This window comes from Thunnus thynnus, chromosome 2 (assembly GCF_963924715.1).
Source record: "Thunnus thynnus chromosome 2, fThuThy2.1, whole genome shotgun sequence".
Taxonomy (NCBI): Eukaryota; Metazoa; Chordata; class Actinopteri; order Scombriformes; family Scombridae; genus Thunnus; species Thunnus thynnus.
Genome location: NC_089518.1, coordinates 5,136,197 through 5,164,126, shown reverse-complemented (window position 1 = coordinate 5,164,126; position 27,930 = coordinate 5,136,197). Strand labels below are relative to the sequence as shown.

The 27,930-nt window shown below is 39.1% G+C and overlaps 1 protein-coding gene across 1 annotated transcript; it reads left to right on the top strand.

Moving 5' to 3' along the window:
* The first annotated feature begins 104 nt into the window (after window positions 1-104).
* Window positions 105-27,837, top strand: LOC137171370 (uncharacterized). Its single transcript, XM_067575366.1, has 15 exons — window positions 105-276; window positions 4,751-5,975; window positions 7,299-7,334; window positions 7,431-7,609; window positions 9,457-9,628; window positions 9,740-9,790; window positions 11,386-11,499; window positions 16,162-16,241; window positions 20,389-21,088; window positions 22,177-22,341; window positions 24,226-24,341; window positions 25,840-25,944; window positions 26,144-26,315; window positions 26,903-26,944; window positions 27,050-27,837. The coding sequence occupies exons 2-15, from the start codon at window positions 4,773-4,775 to the stop codon at window positions 27,146-27,148; spliced, it is 3,234 nt and encodes a 1,077-aa protein (XP_067431467.1). The 5' UTR covers window positions 105-276; window positions 4,751-4,772; the 3' UTR covers window positions 27,149-27,837.
* The last annotated feature ends 93 nt before the right edge of the window (window positions 27,838-27,930 follow it).

Sequence of the window (27,930 nt, the reverse complement as noted above, 5' to 3'; positions counted from 1 at the left end):
TGAGCGAGCTTTGTTTTACGAATTTGAATGTGGAAATTCGCATGCGAGGGTAGCCCGTGAACGCATCGCGTGGCTGGTTAGACTGGCCAGGTGAGTTTCACCGCGGCGGGTTAGGGTTAGAGGTCAGTTTTCGTTCCCACTTTTTAGCATAAATGAAGCAGGGATCGGCCCAGACGACTGATCTGAGATCAGTATGAGAGTGTAGGAGAACAAAGCGAGTGTGACAGGATGTTGCACCTGTTTCACTGAGAAAAATAGTCGGAGAATTAACAGCAGGTAAGTCCACGTCTAAATATCGAATTGTTAGTGTGATTTACTGCTGTCTTCAGGACAAGATTGTAGATTTCTTACATGTAAAAAAAAAACCAACAACGAGAGGGATGGGCGGTATCGTGTTTCTCATTGTAAACTGCAGTGCGTTTGTTTTATCCATCTTTCTCAGGTTTATCCAATTTGATCCAGTTAACCAAACCTAACAGCTGTTTGCCTCCCGTGCTAGAACATTTCATCAGGCTTTTTACAACTTCAGCGTATGTTATGAACAGTGACGTCTACATACCGCTTAGAATTATCTGTCTAAATGTGTAGGCTAGAAAGTTAATTTCCTAAATTTTAGCACTCTGTTGTCCTGGACCCACTATAGATCAGACTAGTGCTATTAGTGCTATTTTTCCTATTTTAGTCCTGTGATTATGATGTAGGCCTACTAACCCCGAGGCTCCCCCTTTTTTTTTTTATAGGCATGTGACATCCTAATATAGAGCAATGTCTTGTGACCCCACATCACAGGTTATGGGGTCATCATGGACTTGCCTCATAATTAGTTTAACTAAAATATGTGTTGTCCTTCTCGCATTGTTTCATTTCAAGGATTTTTCATATTTATCTTAGGACCCGACCCCAAGGTTTGGAAGCCTTATAAAAACAAATCAATCATACTCTGCAGGTATTTAGTCTACTGAGAGTCATGAAATGTAATACAACAATCTGCCTTGTTCTGTCAAGTCATTTCTAGAAAAACTCTGAAACAGACAAACAAACAAACAACTGGAATTATTCTGACATTTTTTCTAGTCTGAAGAAATATAATTTTTTCAGGCTGAATATGAGACTAAATTATTTGTAAAGATGAATGTAGAACTCATACATACATGTGGAGATGAGACTTTCAGCAGTTATCTGTTAAACTGGTTAAATTTATTGTCCCTTCAGTCAAAGGATGAACTATTCCCAGTAGTGGAAGAAGTAATGAGATACTTTACTTCAGTAAAAGTACCAATACAACAATGTAAAAATACTCCATTACAAGTAATAGTCCTGCCTAAAAAAGCATACTTAAGTAAATGTAGTTAAAGTATTGCAGTAAAAGTAGTGGTTTGGTCCCTCTGACTGATATATTATTATATATGACATCATTAGATTATTAATAGTGAAGCATCAGTGTTAGAGCAGCATGTTACTGTTGTAGCTGCTGGAGGTGGAGCTAGTTTCAACTACTTTATATACAGTTAGCTAGTTTAGTCCAGTTATTCCCAACCTAGGGGTCGGGTCCCTCCAAAGGGTCAGCAGATAAATCTGAGGGGTCGTGAGATGATTAATGGGAGAGAAAAGAAGAAAAAACAAAGTTCTGATACACAAATCTGTTCTCAGTTTTTGGACTTTTTCTCTAATCTTTGATTTTTGCTGAAATATTGGATCATTTGAACATTTATTGAAATGAAAGCATGTGAGAAGTTTAGAGGGAAAAATCACAATTTGGTGGAGCTGTTATCAACTCATAGACATGTGAAATGTGACCCCGACTACACACTGCTTTTTGTAAGACGTCAAAAGCCAAAAAGGTTGGAAACCACTGGTTTCATCTTTAGCAATGTGTTGTATTTTAAAAGCTTGTTATATTATCCATTGTGTCAAATCTTCATCTGAAAGTAACTAAAGCTGTCAAATAAATGTAGTGGAGTAGAAAGTACAATATTTCCCACCGCTGGCTATTCCTCATCATAAGACCCATAAACCATTGCTTCTATCTACTTCATTCGATAGATGCTCTCATTGTCTCCTATAGATTTGGAAAATCTATCCAAAAGGTTGTCCTCTGCCCAGAAAGATTTTTTGCTATTTCTTATCATTGCTGTCTTTCAAAGGAGTGAGTGGAATTGCAGAGGAAAGTGCATATTGATTAAAAAGTCTACAAGGACAGTACATTCATACAATAGTTCGCTTGTGAATTCAGCAATGTTTTGTAGCACACTGCTAATACTCAGTGCTGTCTGCAGTAGGATGTACCGATCTGACCTTTTCTCTTCCAATTATGATAACTTAAGTCTGGGTATAAGACTTTCTTGACTATTATATATACATGAATGCACTTTATGTACAAAAAATTAATTGTTTTAGTAATTTTGAGAGCAAATATGTCAAAACTTAGCTGATTTCAACTTAGCTGAACTTAGCGGTCAGACCTTCAACTACACACCCATGGATTGCTGTTAAATATTTAAGGTTTACTTTGTCCAAACTGAAAGACAATAGGAAGTTTGTGAATGTGTGTCACTGTGGCAGAGAGTCAGTCCTTCTACATTCCAGCTGACTCAGGCTAACCATGCTAACAGGGATTCAGCTCTACTGCGAGGTCATGGACACCTGCTGAACTCTTCTAGAAAAATCTATGCTTTATAAAATGTCATCTGCTGAGGCTTTATTTCCTGGTAGGATGTCCTTGCTGTTGTGGTGTTTTATTCAACTTTTCAAATGCAATATTTACAATTCATTTCTTTGTGAAATCCCGAACTGCAGAAATTGAATCAGGATGTTTATGCTGCATCTTGTTACACCAATTATCCAAGTCACAAAAAATATTACAAAAAATAGACATAAGGATTTATCCTACATCTGCCTTATTGTTTATTCTGTAAAATATCCTTATAAAAGTACATAAATAGGGATGAAATAATAGGAAATGGAAACAAAAAGAACCAAACCAAACTGGAGAAAAGAAAATAAATCCTGCTGCCGGTAGACGGAAACACAGTAAACATAAGGAGAATGACAAGTGAAGACAATGAAGATGCATGAAAACCAGATTTATTCTTGTTGTTTTCACACCTGAGGAATGCACAAAAATGTGTGTTTTGGAGAAAACAGCTAACAAGAAAGCAGCAGCTGCAACCAATGAGCTGAAAGTATCCTATGATAAATCATATTGCTTCATTCAATGTATTGTTAATCATGACCAGTGTTGTTTAGTACAGTCTTTCCTAAACATGCCTCAGAGGGTGTGTGCTGACCTCTGTGTCTGCACTCCATTTAGGACCCAAACAGACTTCAGAGATCTCTGGACCCCCTTAAACTTAAGAGCATTTTAAAGTGAAATAAAATGAGGTAAATAGCATTTTCTTTCTTAAGTAGGAGAAAAAGTGAAGGATTTTAACTTTAATCTTTCATGTATGTCTAAAATGTCTAAAAGCTTACAGTATTAAAAAAAATGTTCAGGAACAAGTAGCTTCACTCAGTTTGTTACCTTAGAAAAGCAAAGGGAGTCCTTTGGTACTTTGGTAAATTTGGAGAAGTACTGACACAACACCACTGAGACTTTACGGCACTAAGACTCCAAATTTAATTGGATAATTTAGATTTATGACAACTTGGCTCTTGATTTTGTAGTTTTGTCCATCATTTCTGTCAGTAAAATTAACATTACTAATTGGTTACTAGCTGACACCTTGGAAGTGATGTCAGCTTGTAGCAACATTGCTAAAAATGCACAGGTCAGACGGAGCAAGACACAAAAGCAGTCAGATGATTAGACAGGTTGGAAACAAACAGGCTGGCCAAATGTAATTGGAAGAGAAAACAAAGTGGAAAGGTAAAATTATTCACCAAACTCTCTGGTGTAAACATCCATTACAGTTTACTTTGATTCAATTTTGACCTCCTGTACTTACTGTAGTCTTGCTCACACAGATTTCCTGTGCACTGAGGGATGATCATTCAGTTTGACCTCTAAATTAAGTGGTTTGGGATAATCTGGCTAATGCTGAGATCAGATTGCAAATATTTTTGTCTCTTGAGGTGATCTCTGTGGCAGGTGAGGTGATCATAGAGTCTTGCTGTGACTTGGCCAAGAGACATGTCACTTCGAAAGTCATAGCTAGCTGTCTTTCACAACTTGCCTGATGTACCAAGGTAATGGATAAAGTAAAAGTGCGAGGAACTGACCTCATAACACCAGTGAATGTTTCTTTATGTAATCAGGATTTTTTGAATGTAAGAGACACTGGAACCATTCATGATGACTGATTGGTGAAAGTGGCCTCAGTCTTTTTGCTTCCCATTTAGCAGAAAGAGAGTGAGTGTGTGTGGATGAGAAGCAGACGTCTGTGTGCAGAGGGTGAGTGGTTTAGTTGATATAATGCTCCTGACCTGGCTGATAGTCAAATGGTTACAGCTATGATCGGCTGATACTGTGTAGTCTGATGATCTCAGCATAAACTGTCGACTTGTTTACAACCTGTCAGATTGTCTTACTGCTCGTATTTGTTGCCTTATCGGACCTTGTTGTAGCAGTATCACTGTGTTCCTAGATCACTGCTACCATTTGGCTGAGTGCAATGTTATCATGACTGGTAGAAGTTATGTCTAAAGCTACAGAATTAAGACTCAAGTAATAAACCATAATTATCCTTTAAAGCCATTGCAGGACCTCCCACTGACAGTAGACTGTGTTTTAATCCTCAGTTTTTCTCTATAGAGAGCACTGGCACCAGGTCCCCATGTCTACAGGAGGAGGCGGTTTTGTCACCAGGTTCGACCGGGTGCGGGAGATACCACTCTATGACCAGGTCCCTGTGGGCTCCTTATATCGGGACCAGGGGCTACCTCTGCCTCCAGTACCCATGCATGGAATAGTGCCAGCCCTCAGCTTAGACCCCCTCCCCCCTCCTCCTCTACCTGAACAACCCGCCATTGGGCCTGAGTCCTTCTACCCTCCCGCAGAAGATGAGCAGATGGAGGGTGACTGTGATGCCATGGACATCAAGCCGGTCCATCGCTTCATCCCCGACTCCGTCAAGAACTTCTTCCGTGGCAACAGCGGTAACCGTGGCAGCAAGGGTTGGTCCATCCCCCCTACACCTACACCTCATTCCCCTGCACCTTCATCCAGGAAGAGTGCCAACTGCCACACCACAGAAGGGGTCCCTTGTTCACCCCCCCACTCCGCCCCTCCATCTCCTTCCCTGCCCGGCTCCTACCGGGAACCCTACACCTCTCAGAAGGATGGGCTGCTGCTGGGTGCAGACGCATTCGAGTCTGTATCTGCTGTGCCTACCAACCTCTCAGCTCAAACCTACCAGGAGCGGGTGGAGGAGTACCACCTGCGCTACGCCTACATGAAATCCTGGGCCGGCCTGCTGAGGATCTTGGGTTGTGTGCAGCTGCTGCTGGGAGCTGCCGTGTTCGCCTGCGTCTGTGCCTATGTACACAAGGACAATGAGTGGTTCAATATGTATGGATACTCCCAGCCACAGCTGTTTGGTGGGCTTGGTGGGGGCGCAGGTGCACAAGGGGGTTACTACACCGGCCCCAAGACACCTTTTGTCCTAGTAGTGGCTGGTCTTGCGTGGATAGTGACTGTAATTCTACTAGTTCTTGGAATGACCTTATACTACAGAGCTATCCTTCTAGACTCTTCTTGGTGGCCGTTGACAGAGTGCGCAATCAACCTGGTCTTGGCAGTACTCTATTTAGCAGCAGGGATAGTTTATGTGAGGGACACCACCCGTGGGGGGCTGTGCAACTTACCAGTTTTCAATAACGGAATCAACGGGGCCTTCTGTCGCACCGAGGCTGGCCAGACTGCAGCCATTGTTTTCCTCTTCATCACCATGGTGCTCTACTTTATTAGTGCAGGAGTGTGTCTGAAGCTGTGGAGACATGAAGCAGCAAGGATTAGGAAGGAGGAGCTGGCACAGGAGGTCTGAAACACACGCACACACTTCCCTCTAGTTTACTACTCTGTTAAATAGTCTGCTGTAGGGTCTGAATGGAATGAAAACTGGACCTGTAGTAGGAACATTGTACACATTCCTAAAGCAGTGATTCTCCCATATTGCTTTTGACCCTTTGGGCCCATATCTGTGACCTCAGCAACTCTTAGTTTACTCTGTGATTCAGTTACATAGTGTTCCGAACACAATCCTTAGGAGAAAAATTACAATGTTATTTTTCATTTGTTATCCAGCAATGAATTGTATATCATGTTATTGCGGGCAGAGAGTAGACGTGTGGGATTGTGAAAATATCTCTGAGGATGCAACTTGCTGCTGAGGGGGGTTTAAGGGTTTAAGATAACCTTTTTATTTTCACCCTAACATTTACTTAAGGAACACTGTGACTGAGTAATATACTGTATGGAGTGCTGAAGTCACAAATGGGGCTAGTAACCCCTTAATATAAAGCAATTCCTAGTTGCAAACCTTTGTGACAGGTTGCATATGTAAGACTTTAGAATGGTTCAATTGGTTCCCTTCTTCAGCTGTTTCATACCAATAATGTTAAAGGCCTGAAAAGGTACAATTATGCAGCATTTCACAAGAAAAAAGCAGTTTAAAAAGTAAATAGACTAAATCTAAAGTCAGTGATTTTTGATGGTATTACATATGGTCCTCAGAGACCAGGATGAGATTTGAGGGTTTAAAGGTAATGTAAGAAGGGGCAAGCTATTAAAAGCTATTCAAAGATATCAAAGAAGCAGCCACTACAGGTCTATATATCAGACTTACTGCACATATATTGTGTGTGCAAGTTCAAAATCATTGTGATCTCTTGCCCGACATTTGTCACCCATATATTTATTGTTGGTTTACTGCTACTTGAACATTGAAGGCATGACAGGCTACCATTCATTGTGAATGGGACCTTGACACTAGACAAACAATCCTTTTCCAACCTGTGTGTGAACAGTCATTTGTCACATTCTGAATACTCTGTCTGAGATATAATATACCTTGACTCCTTGTCTCAAAAACTCTAGAACAGTTTGGCTATTTAATGGACCATACCAGTGCACATTTTACACCATGTTCTAAAACATAACAGATTTTTTTTCTACCATCCAGTCAGCTATTGGTTTCAGTTAACTTTAGTATGAAAATCAAACTGCAGAGAGTTGAAAAGTGGTCTATAACATTCAAAAACACTGGAATGGTTCATTGAATACAATAGGCAATTGAATTGTCTTTGATTACACTGTGAATAAAAATGAATTCCTCTCCATCTTTTCTTCACAATAATCCTAGATGAAAACTATTGGATCATCAGTGCCTCTATCTGTAGTAAGTATAATGGCTTGTATGTCTAATGTTGTATTGGACATTACATTAAACACAGTGTACATGAACTGAACACACGAGTCTGTACATCTACTGCAGCTGGGTTCAGGCTCCAGGGCTTCAGAGCAGACACCTCTCCCCACCATCCAGCCAGACCTCATGGATGCTCCAAACAACTCTGCAGCCGTTCCTCTGGTAGCATTGGAGCCAGAGATCCTCCGAGGTCACATCCCAGCTGGATACATCCCCAAACCTGTCGTCATAGCTGACTATGTGGCGTGAGTATTTGCCTTTAGTCATATTTTACAGAAATACTTTGCTATTTTCAGACATCCAGGATAGGCCTCTTAATTGTGTATGATTTCATGTCAAATATAAATACAGTCTCTGATTTTGTTACAATTTGTTACAAACTCCAATCCGCTTCAAAGTGTATTGATTTTCAGGCCGGTACAGGCTATCGCGTCTGTGACAGCAGTAAAATGGGCTTCAGCAGTGAAATGACCTCCACACTGCAGTTTGTTTGTACATCCGAAAACATTCTTGAAAGCTAATTTAATCATAATTATTTAGTGTCTTGCTCCTGTTGAAGTAGTCACTAAGTAGTTTTCTAGATCACACTGTGAGACAAGTCAAATGATGGCCACTGTAGAACTTTGGAGACAAAAGACAGGCTGCATCAAAATCCTGACTGTGTCAGAAATTGAGGACTAAATCCTCACAATCTGTCATGCCGCAAAACTGATATCATAGTCTCACACAGTGTGACATGAAATGAACTTGTGTATAGGGTGATATTCTCTTCTGTTCCTATTATCAACAAATTCCATGAAAACACCTAAACCAACAATTAATCAATCCTACTAACAAGTACTGTATGTAAAGACTGATAAATCTTCAATGCCATTGTTGTCCAAAACAATGGACAGCTCGATCCCAAATACGTCCTGCTGCCAGAACTCCCTAGAGCACCAAACATGGATTAATCCACCACTGAAAATAGTTCTGTTTGAGTAATGTTTGCTAACAACTACAGTGACCAGCTGTTTTAGGAAATTTAGGAAGTTGTATCTTACACTGCACTGTAACTTCTACTCTCCTGTTTTATTTGTCTTATTCTATTTTAGCTTATTTTTTATTTCCAATTTAATACTTTTTAGTTGTATTTAAACATCTTTTTACATTGCCTTATGTGGTTTTATATCCTGTCTTGATGCTGTTTATGCTCTATGTAAAGCACTTTGAATTGCCTTGTTGTTGAAATGTGCTTTACAAATAAATGTGCCTTGCCCAGGCAAATCTAGGTCTAGATCTAGCTTAACACACTGTTGATTTGGGTTTTTTAATGGGATTTATTGACAACAAGAAAAAAATGCAATATTGCTAGCCATGTGTTTTAGCTCTAATCTTCTTTGGGGAAATAGGTTTGGTTAATTCAGGATTATCCTAATCTAGCAATATTCTAAACCACACCTAAGAAATCTAAAGGTTAAATGTACCCTGTGGAGTTTCTGTCCTCTGGTCGTGCTATGGATATGTTTTTGTTTTGTTTTTTTATGAGTGGGTCCCTGTTTTCTTTGTCTCCTGCATATGTATGTGCATGAGGACGCATGTGCACACGAACACAGGTGATGCTATACACAGTCTTGCCAATAGTTTCACACTATTCCTACAGATCTACAGGTGGCTGTTATGTGCCAAGAAATGCATCAATGCACCAGCAAAGACAGGGAAGAAGACTGTAAACTAGTAAACATAGTTGTCAACAATAATTAAAATACTTCAAAAATCAATTTTGCAAATGTTTTAATAGTAAGGAATGCATTCAACACTTTGGTTAAAGCTCAAGGATCCATATAGTGTGTTTTGGTGAGTAATACTGTAAACATAACTTTTGTTTGTTTATAAGAAAGTCCACAGTGTACCTTTTTAATCGGGTTTTAAAGGCAGTCTATGACTACTCTTAATCCTTATTTGGGATTACACTGGACCCAAGTGTTAGATGAACTGACTGATGTTGCCGCCCTTCAGACCTGCTGCGAAGAGACAGAGACACATTCAGCTGCAGTGTGAATGTAGCCAGCAGCACCATAAAATGTTTTGTGTTTTGGTCCTGTTTCCACAGGAAGTATCCCGCCATCCACTCAGAGGAGGAGAGGGACCAGTACAAGGCTGTGTTCAATGACCAGTATGCTGAGTACAAGGAGTTGCATGCTGAGGTTCAGGCCATGGCTAAGAAGTTTGAAGAGATGGATGAGATGATGCAGAACCTGCCCCCTCGACCTTCCAGCCAAATGGTACAATCTTGACTCCACTCCAGTCCACACACACACACACACACACACACAGGAGCACTCTTGGATACACATTGTTTAACTATGTCCAGTAATGTGCTAATTTTCTTTCAGGAGAAGGAGCGGATCAATTGCATTTTGCTGGAATATCAGAGGAAGAAAGCTGTAAGTATCCATGATAAAATGTCACTCACTAAATGGCTGTTTCCACGCCGTAGTTCATACTGTGGTTAATATCTTACTGAGATAATTCTGTTGATACCCAGAGGTAGAATGCAAAAACAAAAAAATTAGTCTCCCCATGACAAGTATACTATGTCCCTTTTTAAATAAGTAATTTCTTTAAAAAAAAAAAAATGCAGCCCCTCTGGTTAAAGTTCAGTAAACAATTCACCAAAATTCACTTTTCAATGACATAATTTGCGATAAATGTCACACCACTTCTTCTACAAGTCATTCTTCACTCAGTCAAATTGAAGCGCACACACACACACACAAACACACACACACACACACACACACACACACACACACACACACATCAGGATCTCTGATATCATCTGATCTCCAATGTTAGATTCAGACTTTTTCTTCCGCATCAAAATAATCCAGCTGTCGTCTGTACAGTGTGAACAGAACTACTAACAGTCAAAGTAGCATGTCATGCAAAATGGCTACTTGAGCTTTCCAAAAGTTTGTCTGTAGCTTTGTCTTTTTTTCATAGACACTTCAAACCAACTTTATTTTTATTTTGACCATCTCCTTTTTATGCACAGCCTCCACTAAAAGCGCAATATGACCAAATTAACAATCATGATACGTTTTTTAATTTAACTTTCTCTTTTTTTTTAACAGAGACACTTTTCTCACCAACTTACTCACCAACTTTCCCTATTATTTAAGATGTTTTTATGATGCAGTAATCACTTAATCATCCTAACCACATTTTTAAAGTGAAACTAGAAGCTTATCAGTTCATTCTGTCCCAGTTGCATCAACCAAAACCAGGTTATAGTACCTGAGTGTTCGAGTTAAGAAAGGAATTCTCCATGTTGTTATCATAACCAGTGAGTCACGCTGGAGAAATGTAACTGTATTGTCATCAACTGGATGATTGAGTTATCTTGTTTTGGTTTTGGACTAAGCAGACATTACAAACTAGCTGTGTGGAGTTTAAAACACATGAGCTTTTATTAGGCAGAGCTTTTATTAAATAGATGCTATCAAGTTGCATTTTGGAAGTTTTAGAATCCAGTGTTTTGGAGCTTGACCCATACTATGGACTAAAAGCTGGGGTGTTTTTACCTCTGCTGCTTCAATTTAGATTTTTCTAATTCTTATATGTCTCTCACAAGTCCCCCACAAGTTTTATGGAGGTGTAAATCACTGGACTGCCCCTTTTGTACAGTAAGTCCGATGTTCTGTCATCTATCTGATGACTTCTACATGGCTTCTGTAATAAGCTGAAGTGCCTCCATTATCTAAAATGTTCCTCCATCCTGGTTTGTTAATGGCTGTCTGGTTTGCTGAAAATTATGTAAAAAAAAACAACCATGTATTGTACTCCACTGTATTCTATTGTATTGTGCTGTATTTCCCATACAGTGCCCCACTAAAGTAAGTCATTGATATTCTCTGACTACCACTGTAAGGCTGTCCCTGATCTATAGGAATTCTGTAACCAGTGGAAAGAAAACTGCAACAAAGGAAAAGATGGTCAACAGTGAATTTATTGCCTTTATTTTTGTTTTTCTTGTCAGGACCCAACGTATTTGGAGAAAAGAGAGAGGTGTGAGTACCTAAAGAACAAGCTCTCTCACATCAAGCAGAAGATTCAGGAGTACAACAAGGTCATGGACTGGAATGACGGCGACTAATACAGCAGTGAAACATTGCTGTGAACACACCAAATGCAGTCTGTGTCTACAGTACATAAGAAACATACATGTCTGCTGCACAGAGCAGAGACCATGTATTGTGATGGGAATGAGGTGGGATCTTCCAGAGTCAGCAAGTTAGAAATGCAAACTTCATGTCAAGAGAGAAGTACCCCGCAAAGAATGTAAACCGCTATCATCATTCTTAAACATAATTGCTGATTGTAGATATGTCACTGTCAAATTGAAGCAGGTGGAAATGCCATCACTGTTGAAGTAAGCTTCACCAAAAATCAGACCTGAAAACATGTGTAGAGCATAAACAGCTGGAATGCATCAGCTGTAACGTAAATGAAGGGCATAACAGGATTGTTCATTATACTGTACATTATAGCATTTCCTGATGCAGATCTATGAAGTATACATTTTTACCTAGAGTCAGATGAGGATGCCACTATCAATGTCATGACTGTGTGTCCGGTCCAGTATGTGTTTAGCCTAGCTTAACACAAAGACTTCACGCAGGGGGAAATTGCTAACGTAACTAGGCAGCCAGCTTCCAAGATGGTGCCTCGTTCAACCCAATAAAGGATGCCACCAGGGTGCATACATAGGAAAAAGTTTTTCAGGCTTAATCAGGCTTCTGTGTTTTGGGGCCTATAGATCATTACAGTCCCTCTCTGTTAGAGCTAACTAACTTCCTGCTGACCCCCCACATACATGAATGAGATGAAAATAATTGACTGATACAGCTCTTTGAGACCTTTTGACTTCTAATGGACCTGATGAATCAAATTCTGGAAATAAAAAGGTCACATTGGACAAATGCATTTATCATTTTTAACCATTCATTTTGGGAAGATTATGTATGTGGCATCAAAAGAGGGAAAAAAAAGCCTTCCAGCAACATAAAAACATTTTCCCTCTTTTATTTACATGTAACCATGTTTCCTAAAATATGGGACTGTTCCTTTAACACCAGGCATAAATGGAGAGCTGGCCAGCTAGACACACCGGCTGCATTGATGAATCAACAGACAAAGCTAGCTTTCAGCTGGACTGATGTAAATACTAATGTAGATTTAGGCTTCTTCCTACTATGATCAGAACACTGGCGCTGCAGCAGACAGACGTGTCTGTACATATTTTGTTAGGTTAGTTTAACAGAGTTTGGCGGTTGGTCAGATGGGAGGTACTTCTATGTAGGCTACTGTACATGTCATAGATGGAGGTTTAGCTGCTTGTCATAATCTTCACTGTTATTGGTTTATACATTGATTTTCTTCTGTCTTCTCACTGACTGTGAGGTGTAATGTGAGCATTTACTTACAGCTCTCAACAGAGTGAATTTTTGCTAAGTCTTGTTACTGAAATCTGTTGAATATAACAAACAGGTGTTTTTTTTTTTTTAGTAGTAGTTTTAATCAGTCCTTTGGTAAACTCTTCGGAGGAGGAGGCTCTCCTAGACAACACAGATAGGTGGATGCATAGATTCTATTGACACAGTCAGACATTCAAACCAAAACTGCTGAAGTTCCATGCAAGGTGACCTAAACTGACACGGGTAAAATGCAGTTCCTTGTTAAGAAACTAGTGAACCAATTAGACTCATTTTTCATATTGTAGGCTGATCTGCTGAGGTTAAAGACTAAGACTCAGACCTTCAGAGGGCAGAATGGAAAGAGACAGCGTCCAAGTTGCAGATGACTTCGATGTTCACTATTTCAGTTCTCCTTGATCAAGTACTTCAATAAACTTTTTCAGCTTTAAGACATCAAAGGCTCGTTTCCACTTTTCTCCACTGAGGTGCTGACCATCGCTCAAAAATATCCACAACACCAACCATTCACAGTTTCTGTCCAACAGCTACCCAGGCTCAGTGGTAATAAATGTGGGTAACTAATGACATTATAACCATGGTTCACAATATATGTCTTTATTAAAATGTAGAGGGGAAATATCAATCAAAGTTAATAGTACCACAGAAGAAAAATGGATAGTATGTCTTTGTGTGGAGGTAAATTATTCACTCAGTGATGCATCCAAGAAGATTCCTTACGACTGAATAAGTGTGGCTCCTCTCTGGGATGAATGATAAATCTTGTGGGAAAAACCAAAGATTTTTGAGTGGGACACTGAATATCCTTTCAGTATATAAAGACCTGGGTGAACTGAACTGCATTCCATTTCTCGCTCCATCTCAAACCACTCTGTCAACCTCATAAAATGGCTGCTATTGTGGCCCCTCAGGTATACAGCCTGGAGGACTGGTTTTGTTGAGCTGTGTTTTTTTTTTTTTTAACTCTTTTTTTGCCGGTGTCAGGTTTTGCAACACTGGAGGCGTTTTCCTGTAGATTCACTCAGCAGGGAGACTGGATCAACATGACAGCCTTTCAGCCTCAGGTTACATTTGATCAGTGGCTATGACAGTCGTTTAAAATAATCTAATCTAAATTTCATTTAAAGTGGTAGAAATGTATACACCAAAAGCTATTGCACTGCCAATGTTAAAAACGTTCATTTTGTAAAATATTTTACATATAATCAACTGCCATACGTCCTGAATTTTTAATGATTTTAAAACAAAACTGAATAGTTGAATATGGAAACTACTGAATATATGGGAAATGATTTGAAGCAGATGCTGAGTTGACGCTGCAAGTTACAATTTTTCCCATTCCAATGGAGTGAAAACCTGCTCCACAACTGAAACCTAGTCCACAGTGAAAAACGCACATCATTTGGGGGGGGGGGGGGGGGGGGGTTGAGACAGGTTGGTCCTGTAAGACCTGGGGAGGAGACCACGTGACGAGCACACACACACCTGTGGGCGTCTCTTTGCAGTCTCCTGAGCGCGTGGAAGAGCACAATCAACACAACAAGGTGCGGTCGCGCGCCTCTAGTGTATGTTGTTGGCGTCCATCACTGTAGCGTCAGTACAGTCTTCCTCATCCGGATCAGGCGGTTCAGCAAACTAGGTTGGTCAATTTCATAATTATAATAATAAGGGCGGCATGTAATAAGAACAAAACCAACGTTTTTCTTCTCTGCAGAGCTTTAACCCGTTTATGCTTTTAAGTTTTCTGAAGAAACCCTGGGTTAACAATAGTATTCGTGATTAAATAGCAGTTTAATTAACGCTACGCCATTTAAAAACAACAACAACAACAGCAACAAAAAAACAAAAACAAAAAACAAACAATTTTGCCTGTACAGTGTTTGTTGAGCGGCTAGCTATATTTCGGTTTTTTAATGTCTGTTTAAGCTGTTTCCTCTTTACACCAGCTCATCTCTACACTAATGACAACCTAAAAGGATTTGGTTAAAGGGTTACTTTTAAATTTTAATCATGTTTAATGGGGATTAGTCTTTTTACCTGTTGTGTGCTTGCTCATGAGAGAATATTGGGTCCCTGTAAATTAAAGAGTATGTCTAGACCCACTCTATGTGAAAAGTGAACAGAGATAGCCTAACTTATGTTGTTATTTTGGCGCTATATGAATAAAATTCACTTGACTTGAAATTATCTCTGTAAAGTTAAACAATTTAGGAAGAAGACCATATTTTAGTCCAAATATGGCAGCCAGCATGCAGTATACAGTCAGTTTCACTCTTCATTCTTTTACTATTTTTTTACAGTCTATGGTTTCAGTCTGTGAAACTAGCCAGCTCTGTTTGAGCCTATCAGCTGCTCATTTTTGAAAATAGTGCTGCTCTCAGTTTGTGTGCCAGTAAGATCTCCACCCACCTATTTTCTGCTTTGTTTCACCATAAACAAACCTCAAGACCAAGCAGTAGGCCTGTTTCACCAGCCTCTTAGGTCAGTATTTGAAAATTAGTTCTGAATGACAAGGTATCTGTCATGCCCCGTGATACTTTACTACTTTACTTCTCACACACAAATATAACACTAATATCAACACAAGGATGTTTTCCATTTTTAATGTTTTCCATAGCCTCGAGGCAGCCGCTTGTTTGCGTTAATATCAGTAGAGATGGGTCAAACCTCAATACTTTGTCCATTGTATTGAAAACTGTCATCAAATATCTGGTCAGATTTGTGGTTTAATTTAATTATTCTTTAATGAGTTTACTGATTTAATTTACATTTTTGTCTGTTTCGTTTAGATTTGACTGCTTGTTTTTGTTCATTTTAAAATTTGAGAAGTTTGTTTTTTTTGTGAAATGGAAACAAAGGTTGCATTGAAAAACATGTTTAGCTATATTTCTCAAAAGCAAGACATCAAAAAATGATTGCTTTAGTGTTCGTACTAAAATTCATGTATTGAATGATATTGAAACAATATCCAGCCCTACATATACATGGGTGCAGATTAATTGGAAAATTCTGCAGACATGATGATCATTGTGGTGGATTACCTAATTCAAGCAATTTTCAAACTGTATGGAAATTAATGTAAGGTATTGGCTGCCTGGAAGAAATATAGCCCCTGGGCTTGTTAGAAAAGTCTGAAAATTACTTGCATATATTGTCAAAGTTGCCAAAAATCTGATGCCACTGAATTAGGTTTGGTTATGGATATGGTTTGGATGGATAACAAAGGATGGCTGCTGCTTTGTGATATTAGCAGTTAACATAATACAAAGTTCACTCTTTAATGTTTTTTTTGTAAAATCAGTGCTTGTGTGTTTTTGTAGCAGGGTGAGTTCCAGTTGGATTTCAGTATGCCGAGCCATAAACAAAGACCCCATCATCACCATTCAAGTGGCAGCAAACCGTAAGTTAACCTACATTTACTGTATCCCTCACTACTGTACTACATTCCTAATGTCTCACACACACACATTATAACATCTCATCAAAAATCATTACAGCATTACAATGTATATATATATATATATATTTAATATAAGAAAATATTGTTTCTAGAGCAGCAATAGCAATGTTTACAAAAACAAAGTCACAGTATAAACTCAATATCATCCAATTCTAAATAAAATGCTTAATATTCCTGACATTAAAACACTGACTGAAGTTTAAAAAGAATGTAAAACAGAAGTCACTGTTACTTATTCATCCTGTCATCTGTCACACTCCTTCAATTTGCTATGAGCTGTGCTACAGCTGTGCAAAATGTACTGGTGGTAGATGGTAGACTGCGTAACAGCTGAAAATATTGCTTTTATGCAAATTTGTGCTTGTTGTTGTGTTTTTAATAAATTACTCTAAATGGTTTTTTACATGTGAAGGTTTTATTGCATTTACAGCTTGATTTAAAAACATATCTTTCTGCTGATCTCATTTGTTGGTTCCTTTAAGTACCAATAAAAGAACCAAACTAAAAATAAAACTAAAAAAAAAATACCTTGTTGCCTTACTAATTTAGAACCATTCCAATTCAGAACTGGGTTTTGGGGGGGGGGGGGGGGATCCCATTCCCTACCTACAGATACAGTGCATTCAAAAAGTATTCTTCACTTTTTTCACATTTTGTTATGCTGCAGCCTTATGCTAAAATTGTTTAAATTCATTTTTTCCCTCGTCAATCTGCACTCAATACCCCATGATGACAAAGCAAAAGCAGAATATTAGAATTTTTTTGCTAATTTATTAAAAAGGAAAAACTGAAAAAAATCACATTTACATAAGTATTCAGACCTTTTGTTATGACACTTGAAATTAAGCTCAGGTGCCTTCCATTTCTCTTGATCATCTTTGAGCTGTTTCTACACCTTGATTGGAGTCCACCTGTGGTAAATTCAATTGATTAGACATGACTTGGAACAGAACACACCTGTCTATATAAGGTCTCACAGCTGACAATGCATATCAAAGCAGAAACAAAGCCATGAGGTTGAAAGAACTGCTAGCAGAGCTCAGAGACAGGATTGTGTTGAGGCACAGATCTGGGGAAGGCTACAAAAACATTTGTGCTGCATTGAAGGTTCCCAAGAGCACAGTGGCTCCATAATTCTTAAATGGAAGAACTTTGGAACAACCAGGACTCTTCCTAGAGCTGGCTGCCCAGCCAAACTGAGCAACTGGGGGAGAAGGGCCTTGGTAAGAGAGGTGACTAAGAACCTGATGGTCACTCTGGCTGAGCTCCAGAGATCCTGTGTGGATATGGGAGAAACTTCCAGAAGGACAACCATCACTGCAACGCTCCACCCATCTGGGCTTTATGGCAGAGTGGCCAGATGGAAGCCTCTCCTCAGTGAAAGACACAGGAAAGCCTGCTGGGAGTTTACAAAAAAACACCTAAATGACTCTCAGACTGTGAGAAACAAGATTCTCTGGTCTGTTGGACTGTTTGGCCTCAATTCTAAGCATCAAGTCTGTAGGGAACCAGGCACTGCTCATCACCTGCCCAATACCATCTCAACAGTGAAGCATGGTGGTGACAGCATCATGATGTTGGGGGTGTTTTTCGGCAGCAGGGACTGGGGGACTTAATGAAACCTGGTCCAGAGCGCTCAGGACCTCAGACTGGGCTGCAGGTTCACCTTCCAACAGGACAATGACCTTAAGCACACAGCCAAGACAACACAGGAGTGGCTTAGGGACAACTCTGTGAATGTCCTTGAGCTGTCCAGCCAGAGCCCTGACTTGAAGCCAATCGAACATCACTGGAGAGGACTGAAAATGGCTGTCCACCAACGCTCCCCGTCCAACCTGACAGCACTCGAGAGGATCTGCAGAGAAGAATGGCAGAAAATCCCCAAATCCAGGTGTACAAAGCTTGTTGTGTCATACCCAACAAGACTCAAGGCTGTAATCACTGCCAAAGGTGCTTCAACTAAGTAATGAGTAAAGGGTCTGAATATTTATGTCAATGTGATATTTCAGTTTTTCCTTTTTTAATAAATTTGCAAAAATTTCTAAAATTCTGTCTTCACTTTGTCATTATGGGGTATTGAGTGACAAAATTAATTTAAATGATTTTAGCAGAAGGCTGCAACATAACAAAATGTGAAAAAAGTGAAGGGGTCTGAATACTTTCTGAATACACTGTATGCTTTTTCCACTTGCTGTTGCTGCCATATGTTTATTCAGTGTTGTATTGATTGAGCTGATTGTTTAACTTTTTACTGCACATACTGCACCTCTGTAGCATCTGAGGGCTCCAACATTAACAATCTGACATTTTGGAAAATACGGCTTAGCCAGACAAGATCGATCAATTAGATTTTTGTAGGTCTGTGCAGAAATACTTACGTTTACTTACAAACTTTTTGACACATTCGTTTTGCGTCCCATAGGTTTTTTGCTAACCTAATATTCCTGTTTGGGAACCACACAATGAAGGGAAAGACAAAAACCCATTATGAGACCAGGCTCATCGAATGACAGCTACGGGTTATATTCTATTATATTTGACACCATTATGTTGCAGACAGAGTATAATTTGATAAGGTCATTAATGACAGGTCACATGATTTCCTGTGGAACATCATTGTGTGTTACAGAACCACTTCCTGTAATGCTGTCTGGAACAATGGGTTTCATTCACTAATATGTGCGTAGAAATGTTCTTACTTTGCGCACAGAATAAGTGCGCATGCAAAATTACCGTCGGATTCATGACATGTGTGCACCGGCCAGTTTTATTCTTACCACCGTGCGTATGCTAGTGAATCAGAATCATTCTACATTGACAGGCACGTTCCCGCTATCGGTAATTAGCGTACTACTATGCCCCCATTTGTCTATATAAGGAAAGCTCTGTTGGAGCAGTGCAGCAGTGGAGAGAGCTGTCACTCATTGCAAAAAGGTGATGGTAAAAATGTAGAAAAAATTTACCGCTAGTGAAATGCAAACAATAGTTTCAGAGATAGAAGCCAGAAAAGGCAGATTTGGTTGGTAAACATGTCATTAGCACAACTGTTTGGAGCTTGACTGTGGATTCTGTATACAGCCTGCATACCTGTTGCGCCACTACCACGCAGTATATCCATAACAAAATAAAAAGTTGGTAAATGTGTAGATCTGTCAAATTGATCTAAATAAATCTCTCATTCTTTTTCATCATCATTTTCAGCCGCAACAGGCAGCTGCTCTCAGAGAAGAAGCTCTTAAAAATCACTGTTCACTACCCGCTCAGCACCAAACAGCAAACAGACACAGTGAGCTGTAGACTAGCTGGTGAACATAGTGGATCCAGATAGATGGATAGAAAGAGCCAAATATTTCCCTCAGGAGTTGGTAGAGAGCAAAAACAGAGCTCAAACAGAGTAAAAATTGGACTTACATTCACCAGGTGGACAGAAACACGACTCCAAATGAATGATAATGTTGCTCCATAACTGCTGGATGTGAAAATAAGCAACTGTTTACTAACAAGTTCAACATGTCAACTTAGAAGGTGATGATATGTCAACGTAGTGTTCACAACTTGTTTCTGTTGTGGCCAAAAAATCTGTTAATTCAAGTTTAAGTCATCTACCAAGCCAGAATCACAAACATTTGCTGGATCAGACAGTCAAAGTAAGTTACTTGCAGATCTGCAATTTTTCCTAAATTCAGTCTAAGCTAGGAAAACATGCCCTGGAAATATCTCTGTACTAGACACACAGGCATGAAACTAAGACAACAAGAGAATTTCATGAAAGGTTGAACTGTTCCTTTTAATGACGAATAAACCAAAAAGTAGATTACCCAAAATGGGTACATTTTTGGGTAATTCGTAAAAAGTTTTTCAGTATTAGTAAAAGATGTAAGTTGGCTCAGTTTCGTGTCAGCTTTGTTTAGAATCACTGGCAAATTCAAAAGACTTTTTGTTGTAATATTTATATCAGCATTTAATTTAAGGCTTCACCATGTCATATGTGAAATGCAGCGTCAGGCACGAAGTTGTAGATCATTCCTCTAAGCCTGTCTGTCACAACAAACACTGACCTCAGCTCCTTTGTCCTCTTCTGTTACAGCCACAGTAGCAGACCCAGGCACAGCGAGCTGATGTCCAACCCAGCCTTTTCCTACTACCCGAACGATAAGATGCTTCACTTCTATCTCTGGACATCACCGCCGGGTGTGATGAAGATAATGTCTATTATCATCATCATCATGTGTGTGGCTGTGTTTGCCTGCGTGGCCTCCACACTGGCCTGGGACTATGATATGAGCCTCATGGGTCTGGGAGGTGGAGTAGGTGGTGGCTTGATGCCAGGTTATGGTGGTTCATACGGCGGCTCATACGGTGGCTCCTATGGCGGCAGTTATGGCGGCTCATATGGAGGTGGTATTGGCAGTGGTTCCTATGGTGGCTACGGCAATGGATACAACAAAATGGATCCCGTAGCTGGCAAAGGCTTCATCATCGCCATGGCTGCTATTACTTTCATAGCTGTGCTTGTCATTTTTGTGTTGGTTATATCGAGGCAAAAAACTGCCCGTTCATCAAAGTTCTACCTAGCAACCATCATCATCTGTGCCATCTTGGCATTTCTGATGATCATTGCCACCATTGTGTACCTGGTGGCGGTGAACCCAACAGCCCAATCCACAGGGTCCGTCTACTACAGCCAGGTCGTTCAGCTGTGTGCCCAGTACCAGAACCAGAACCAGGCCCAGGGCATCTTCCTCAACCAGTACCTCTACCATTACTGTGTGGTGGAGCCCCAAGAGGTATGATAAGCTTGTTTTTTGGCGGTGTATGGGTCGTAGTGGGGCAGGTTATGTATACTGTATATCTTCTTTTCTTACAGGAAGCCAGTGATTTGTGTATACAGATATCAAAGATAGATTATTCAGGTTTACCCATATAGTCAACAGTAATTTTCCAATGATTGCTAAGAACATCTATCCAAAAAAAATTGCTTCAAAAAATTAGACAGTTTAAGGGAATTGAGTTGTGCAAAGAATAGCAAACACTGCAAAAATGTTCATATTGTTAATTGTAATTTTCTGTGTTTTAAAGTCATATTTTATTTTTAAAAAATCACAAGAAAAAACAAAAATTCTGCCTATAGGATAAGAATGCTTCTCCCTTTCTGAATGCTTAATCAGCTTGTTTCCAATTCTAAATCAACTTGTTCTAGAGATACTGTATATTTTGTTGCTGCAATCAGGCCTTATTTAGTCTTTTTTGGTGACACTAATTTCTTGAAAACTCCTGAAACAAGGAAAACTGCCCCAGAAACCGGAAACAAGTATCTTACAGTTTTCACAGACAAATAAGTTGGAGAACATTTCCATCATAAGCACTAAAAAAACTGTAACGTTGAAAGATATCTACTTTACTCATTTGGACGACTGAAGCTTCATATTAGCTTCAGATAAACTTTTGAATACATTTTTGAAAAGAAGGAGGACTGTGGATTTTGTCCCCCATCACTTACATTGTAAGTGCATTATGAAGGGATCTTCTAATGGTCAGTATGAACAGGAGGAATGATTACAGCAAGAAAAACATGTTTCAATGTTCATTTGGGCTCCTGACAGACTTGAAAAATTGTGAATCTGTCCTTTCAACCATATGCCATTTCATTTCATTTTGTTTGCTTGAGAGTTTTAACTATGTAATTTTGGAGAACCTACCCTTTAACCTAGTCCTGTGTGGAGGTAGCGGAGCAATCCTATGCTCTGTTGACTCAGACCCACTATTGAGTTTGAGTCCTGTGTTAGCTCCGACTTTCAGACTTACCTGTCATGTACTATCCATGTTAGTGGATGTAATTTCAGCCCACTGATGTCGAGTCCTCTGCTTCCTGCAGGCCATAGCTATTGTCCTGGGCTTCCTGGTGTTTATAGCCCTCATCATCCTGCTGGTGTTTGCAGTCAAGACTCGCTCCAGTATCAGGCGCTGGGGCCGAGACCGCATTCTCTGGGAGGAAGTGAAGGTGGTCCACGATGGTTTACGCAACAGCGTCGGAGAGTGGGTGAGTGTGTGTTTGTATGACAGCACATGAGTGACATGAGTGTTTGCTGAAGAACAAAAGGCTGGATCAACTAAATATATAGTACCTGTACTCAACAACATATGAGACTGATTAAACACATTAAGCACATCAAGTCCATTTAACAAATTGTGGACAGTGGTTTTAAACATAGTGAGCTCAATTAAACATAGTACATCCAAAAGTATATACTTTGATTGTATGTACCTTTTGTAAGTCTGCATGATAAATCTCTGGGTCAGTCAGTACAAACCCATGCTGTGCAGCATTGTTCATACACCCAGAGCTTTATTTAAAATTCTAGTTGATCATACGAAAAAGATACCAAATACAGTACGTCAGGCTGAATATTTGGGAAATGTGTACAAATTGATGCAAAAGACATCCAGAATATTTTCATTTGATGGAAAGGTGCAGCCATAAAATTCTAGGGTCTTGGGTTTGAATATTTCACTCAGTGACGTAACTTTGATGAAGAGATCAAACAATATCATGCACAATGTATGTGATACTGTCAGATAAAGTGGAATAAGAGATGATTTTAAAAACCTTAAAGCTACTTATGAGGAAATAAAAGGGAAAACATGGATGTTGAGAGGTCAATCTTTACTTCTATCCAATCCATTGTTTTTATAACGTGAAAAACGTACGGTGAAAAATTATTTTTGATCAGACAAACATTTTGTGAAGTAATATTTTACTTCACAAAATACTTTTTTTTCTGAAAAGAAGCTTGTGTAATCAGTAAAAGACTTGAGAGACTTTCATAGAGCCTTGAAATACACTTATGAATTCCCAAGGCCATATGCAACTCTTTTCTTTTTCTCAGAAAAGACAGTTATATAGGAAAATATTTTACTTCAAGGAAGTGGGCACAGGATCTACTCTGTGGCACTCTGTGTGTGTGTGTGTGTGTGTGTGTGTGTGTGTGTGTGTGTGTGTGTGTGTGTGTGTGTGTGTGTGTGTGTGTGTGTGTGTGTGTGTGTGTGTGTGTGTGTGTCAGGTGAGATGAAGAGCAGGAAAGGAAAGTTTCATTTGCAGTTTCTGGGTGTGGCCTGTTAAGTTACTCTTGGTTACAGCATGTTGTTCGGCAATGTCAGGATGATGTTGTCTAAAAATAAAAATGTATCTAACAACTATTAGAATGAACTACATATAGACCAAACTCTGAAATCACCTTGAGTGAATGTACCCAACAATCTCCATACGTAAGTAAGTGCCCTTACATTTCCAGTAATGACATTGCCATGGTTTATGTTCTTAGGACAGTGGCACACATGTGTTTACCTGAAACAAAAGTGTTGACCTAGAAACTATTTCCATACAGGCATAGTTCTCATTCTAGGTGTGTGAACTTTCCCAGCAACACTTTCAGAGCTCACAGAGTTGTTATAGCTGAGGGACATTCAAGCTTCCTGTTGATGCTAGTGATGGTATCAAGGCATGCTGGGAGAAGTTGTGGAACCGGTTGGTCTTGATGAACAGCACACACAACCAGAGTGTTTACCATATGGAGAGAACAGGTTGCTGTAGCATAAACTAGGAAGAGTATGAGAGGAACTTTAGGAAAAACTTACCAAAACCTCAGGCATACTGTAGGACAAAACATGGTGGACAAAATGGTTATTTTTGTGATACAATGGGTGAAATCCAGAAGAACAAAAAACAAAAATCCTTTGAAAACAGTTTCTTTATCTAAGACAAATGCATGCATGGGAATGATCTTCATTTGTAAAACTGGCGGAGTGCCCCTTTAAGAACTAAAGTTTGACTTTTAATGCAGAGCCTCAGACCTCTTTCTACTGTATTTTTCTTCTGTCACACTGAAAACTTATGGAAACTGTTTGACTTTGTGTCTTGCTCCAGGTGAACAATGTGTCAGGTGACCCGGAGGTGTTTGTCAATGACTATAATGATAAAGTTGGGGGCTCCAGGGACTATCTGGACCGGCTGGACCACAACAAGCCTCTTTACCTGCCAGGGTAAGCCATGCATTTTATATAGTACAGCCTCTCAAGGGTCTGTCAATGTTTTAAAGACTTTTTTGTTTAAAATGAGCCCAATGAGTCTTGTTTTATAGGTAGGCTAACTTAGACTGAACAAAAAAAAAAAAATGGGGCAGAGAGAATCAAGAAGTACATTTTTCATGTGAATATTAACAGCCTCAAATTAAAGAGTTACCACTTAAACCACATAGTCATTGTTTGATTATGCTTGAGAGCTATTACAACAACTTTGTAGGATATAAAGTTTAGAAAATAGCAAGTTTACTGGCATCAAAACCATATAAATCTTGACAGAAACTAGGTGAGCGGTGCAAGAAAAATCAATAATAATGCGTAATGTTCAAATAATGTGTGTAATGCCTGACAACATCAAGGAGGACAGAGAATCCACATGTAAGAGGAAACAAGACTGCTAGAACCCCATGAGGCTATAATAACTCATTACATGCCAGAAAACGCAATTGTTGGAACTAATGAAAAATGGTATTGTCTAACTTAGAGTTTTTAGTTACTTCAGTAGCTTCAGTTTGCATTTTAACCCACATATACAGCACCAGTCAAGAGTTTGGAGACATTTTCCCATTCATTTGAATTAGCTATTTTGATGCATCTGTCTTTGGTTATTATGGTATTTTAACACTGCTAATGCTACACTGAGCTAGCTTTGTAATAGAAATGCCTCGCTACTTTAGGCTGTTCCTGGAAACAGATTAAAGAGCAGTCTACATCTACACCAACTTTGTTTTTAAAGTAAAGTTTATCAGGACTAGACTTGATATATGTCCACTAAACTAGTCATACAAATTTTTAGGTTTTACAGTTTGCTGAGTTTTGTACACCCCTACTAATTAAGAGTTCATTCCTTATTGTTCAAAAGCACAGTTTGTTACATAGGTTGAATGCTCATGAGAGAAATGTTTTCACAGCTCAATATGTACCATCTCTGAATATTTCAAATAAAGTTCAAGTTGACTCAGACTAGCACAATCTGTTTTTTAGTGGCCTATATTAACAAGCTATCTAAAAATATGCAGGCAAGTTATGTTTCCTAGTGGTTGATCTCCACCTTTACTTGTTACTGTTACTAATTCACTGACAGGTATTACTACTATTGTTCCATCATAAACAACAAAGACAATAACTTTGATCAAGATAAATATATGCACATGAAAATGGGTCCACATTAGGAATAATGAATGTTCACAGTTTTATATATAGTTAAAATGTTTAACTGTATGAATTTGCAAGTTATACCTGTTTATGAAGAACAACTGAATAATTAAATGATTACGTTCAGTGGCTGACAGATCAGACTGGTTGCACTGGGCAGCTTCCAAGTGTGGATATGTGTAACTGTGTGAGTGTGAACTGAGCATTCCTGGATAAAAAAAGCAACACTCTCAGCAAACCTTTGCTGTGAGAAAAGATACTCAACAGTACTGCGTATTAAACGTATTAATCAATCTATTTGCAGAGACTCAGATATCAGCAGCTCTGTGGATGGCCTGAAGCCCAGACTGAAGGATTATGACACTGGTGCAGAGTCTGGAGATGACCTGGAGGAGGAGGACTTCAGCGTGTGAGTACATGTGAGGGGATGTTATAGTCAGTGATAGTAATGATTATGAGGAGGACTTGTTCTAGTTATGATAGAGTACTCTAAATCCTAAGACCTAAATCCATCTTGTCTGTACACTATTAAATGTATATAGAGGAGAATGTTATTAGTATTGGCTAGTTGTCACATAATGAAGTTAATTTCATTCTGTTCTCTGCAGTTTCTTTCCTTCTATTGTGGATGAGCAGGAGCGTCTGAACTACAAACAGGAGTTTGACCGGGATCACCAGGAGTACAAGAGCCTGCAGGCAGAGCTGGACAGCATAAACCAGGACTTGGCTGACCTAGACAGAGAGCTGGACCAACTCCCTCAGGGCAGTCCACAGTTCCTGGTGAGTATGGTTCTTTGAAGTGAGGATGGCCAGTCCTCTCTTCTTCAGAGGACTTGTCTATGATGTGATTAAAAGTAGAATGAAAAAGATAGAGGAGAGTTACAGTCAGGAATTTCTGTTCTCTTTTTATTTAGTTAGGTGATGAGAATATTGGCCCAAATTGAACCTTCTGTCCTGGTAGATTGAGTTTTGGTTGCCTTTTAAAATTTGGCAAAGGACTAGAGACAAAAACTATCCTTCTTGGCTCCTTGACTACCAGAAACATGGTGTATACATTTATCTTTGTCATTAGGATAAAGTTAAGGTAACCATTACTTTTAGTTTAGACCAAAGTTTCTCAAACAAGATTTGGGGACCATACATATATGTGTTTGAAAATCCTATGACAAAGTATGTCATAATCAAATTCAAACAACATCAGACACCTCTATTATTGCATAGATTGAATGTTTTCTTTCATTCTTTTTTTTTTCAGTGGGGTCAAGGGCCTGAAAATATTGAGAAATCTTTATTTAGGACAGGGTATGAATGATGCTTTGCTCTGAATTGTCACTTCACATCACTGACCACTGTCTTTTTAATCTCAGGATACCATGGATGAATACAACAGACTGAAGAATCTCAAGAAGGTAAGGCAAATACAGAGCTATGTTTGTGTTGTTCTTTACAAAGAAATACATCAGAGTTGTTGTGAATATAATCTAATTGTTTGAATTATTGTCTCTCTTTTGTAGTCCCCAGACTACCAGATTAAGAAGAGGCGGTGTAAATATCTGCGGTCCAAACTGTCACACATCAAGAGGAAGATCAGCGAATATGACCGCCGGCCTTGAACCTTGACCTCTTACCTCTCTCATGAAGGGCAAGAGACAAATCTGCAATTTCCCACCCCACTGTGTTTTAATTGATCACAGACCTATACAGGATTATTATAGTGAAAGCCTGTTGCTTTTATCAATCCAATCAACTGAGATGTTTTCCAGAAGAGAAGGAGTGAAGAATATTGTTTTTTTTTTTTGTTTTTTTGTTTTTTTTACTACAGTCTGATAAATTCTTCAACCTCTGTGAGTTTCATGAAGAACGATGAAGGTGTATAAAATGTATGTTATTTCCATCCTCCTGAAGTGAGAGATAAAGTTTTTAAATTTTTTAAAATGTTTTTTGTCCTTGTGATTGTAAGTTCTTATTATAGACCTTTCTCATGGTGGATATTAAAAGGAAAAGCCCTGGCTAACCAGCTCTGTTCCTTGTATGTGTGCCATAACATTGGTCTTCTACGGTAATGATTTTCAGTTCCCATTTCCACGTTACTCAACAGCAAATGAACAATACCTCCATACTTGTCTTTCTCTGTTTTTGTTCCACATATTTGTCATTGATGGAAATTTAGGCCTGTTTGTTGTTGTTTTTTTAAATGATTTACACAAAGTGTATATTTTTTGTGCAATATACTCACAGGGTCATATCCGTTTGTATATGAAAGCAGGGATGTAAGCTTCCAATAAAAAGTTATTTTTCAGAGCTCGTTGTGTTTCTGTGTTTGAAAATAATAAAAGTCATGATAATGGCGTTGTTGTTATTTTAGTACGTTTGAAAACAGTAAGGGTTACTAGCA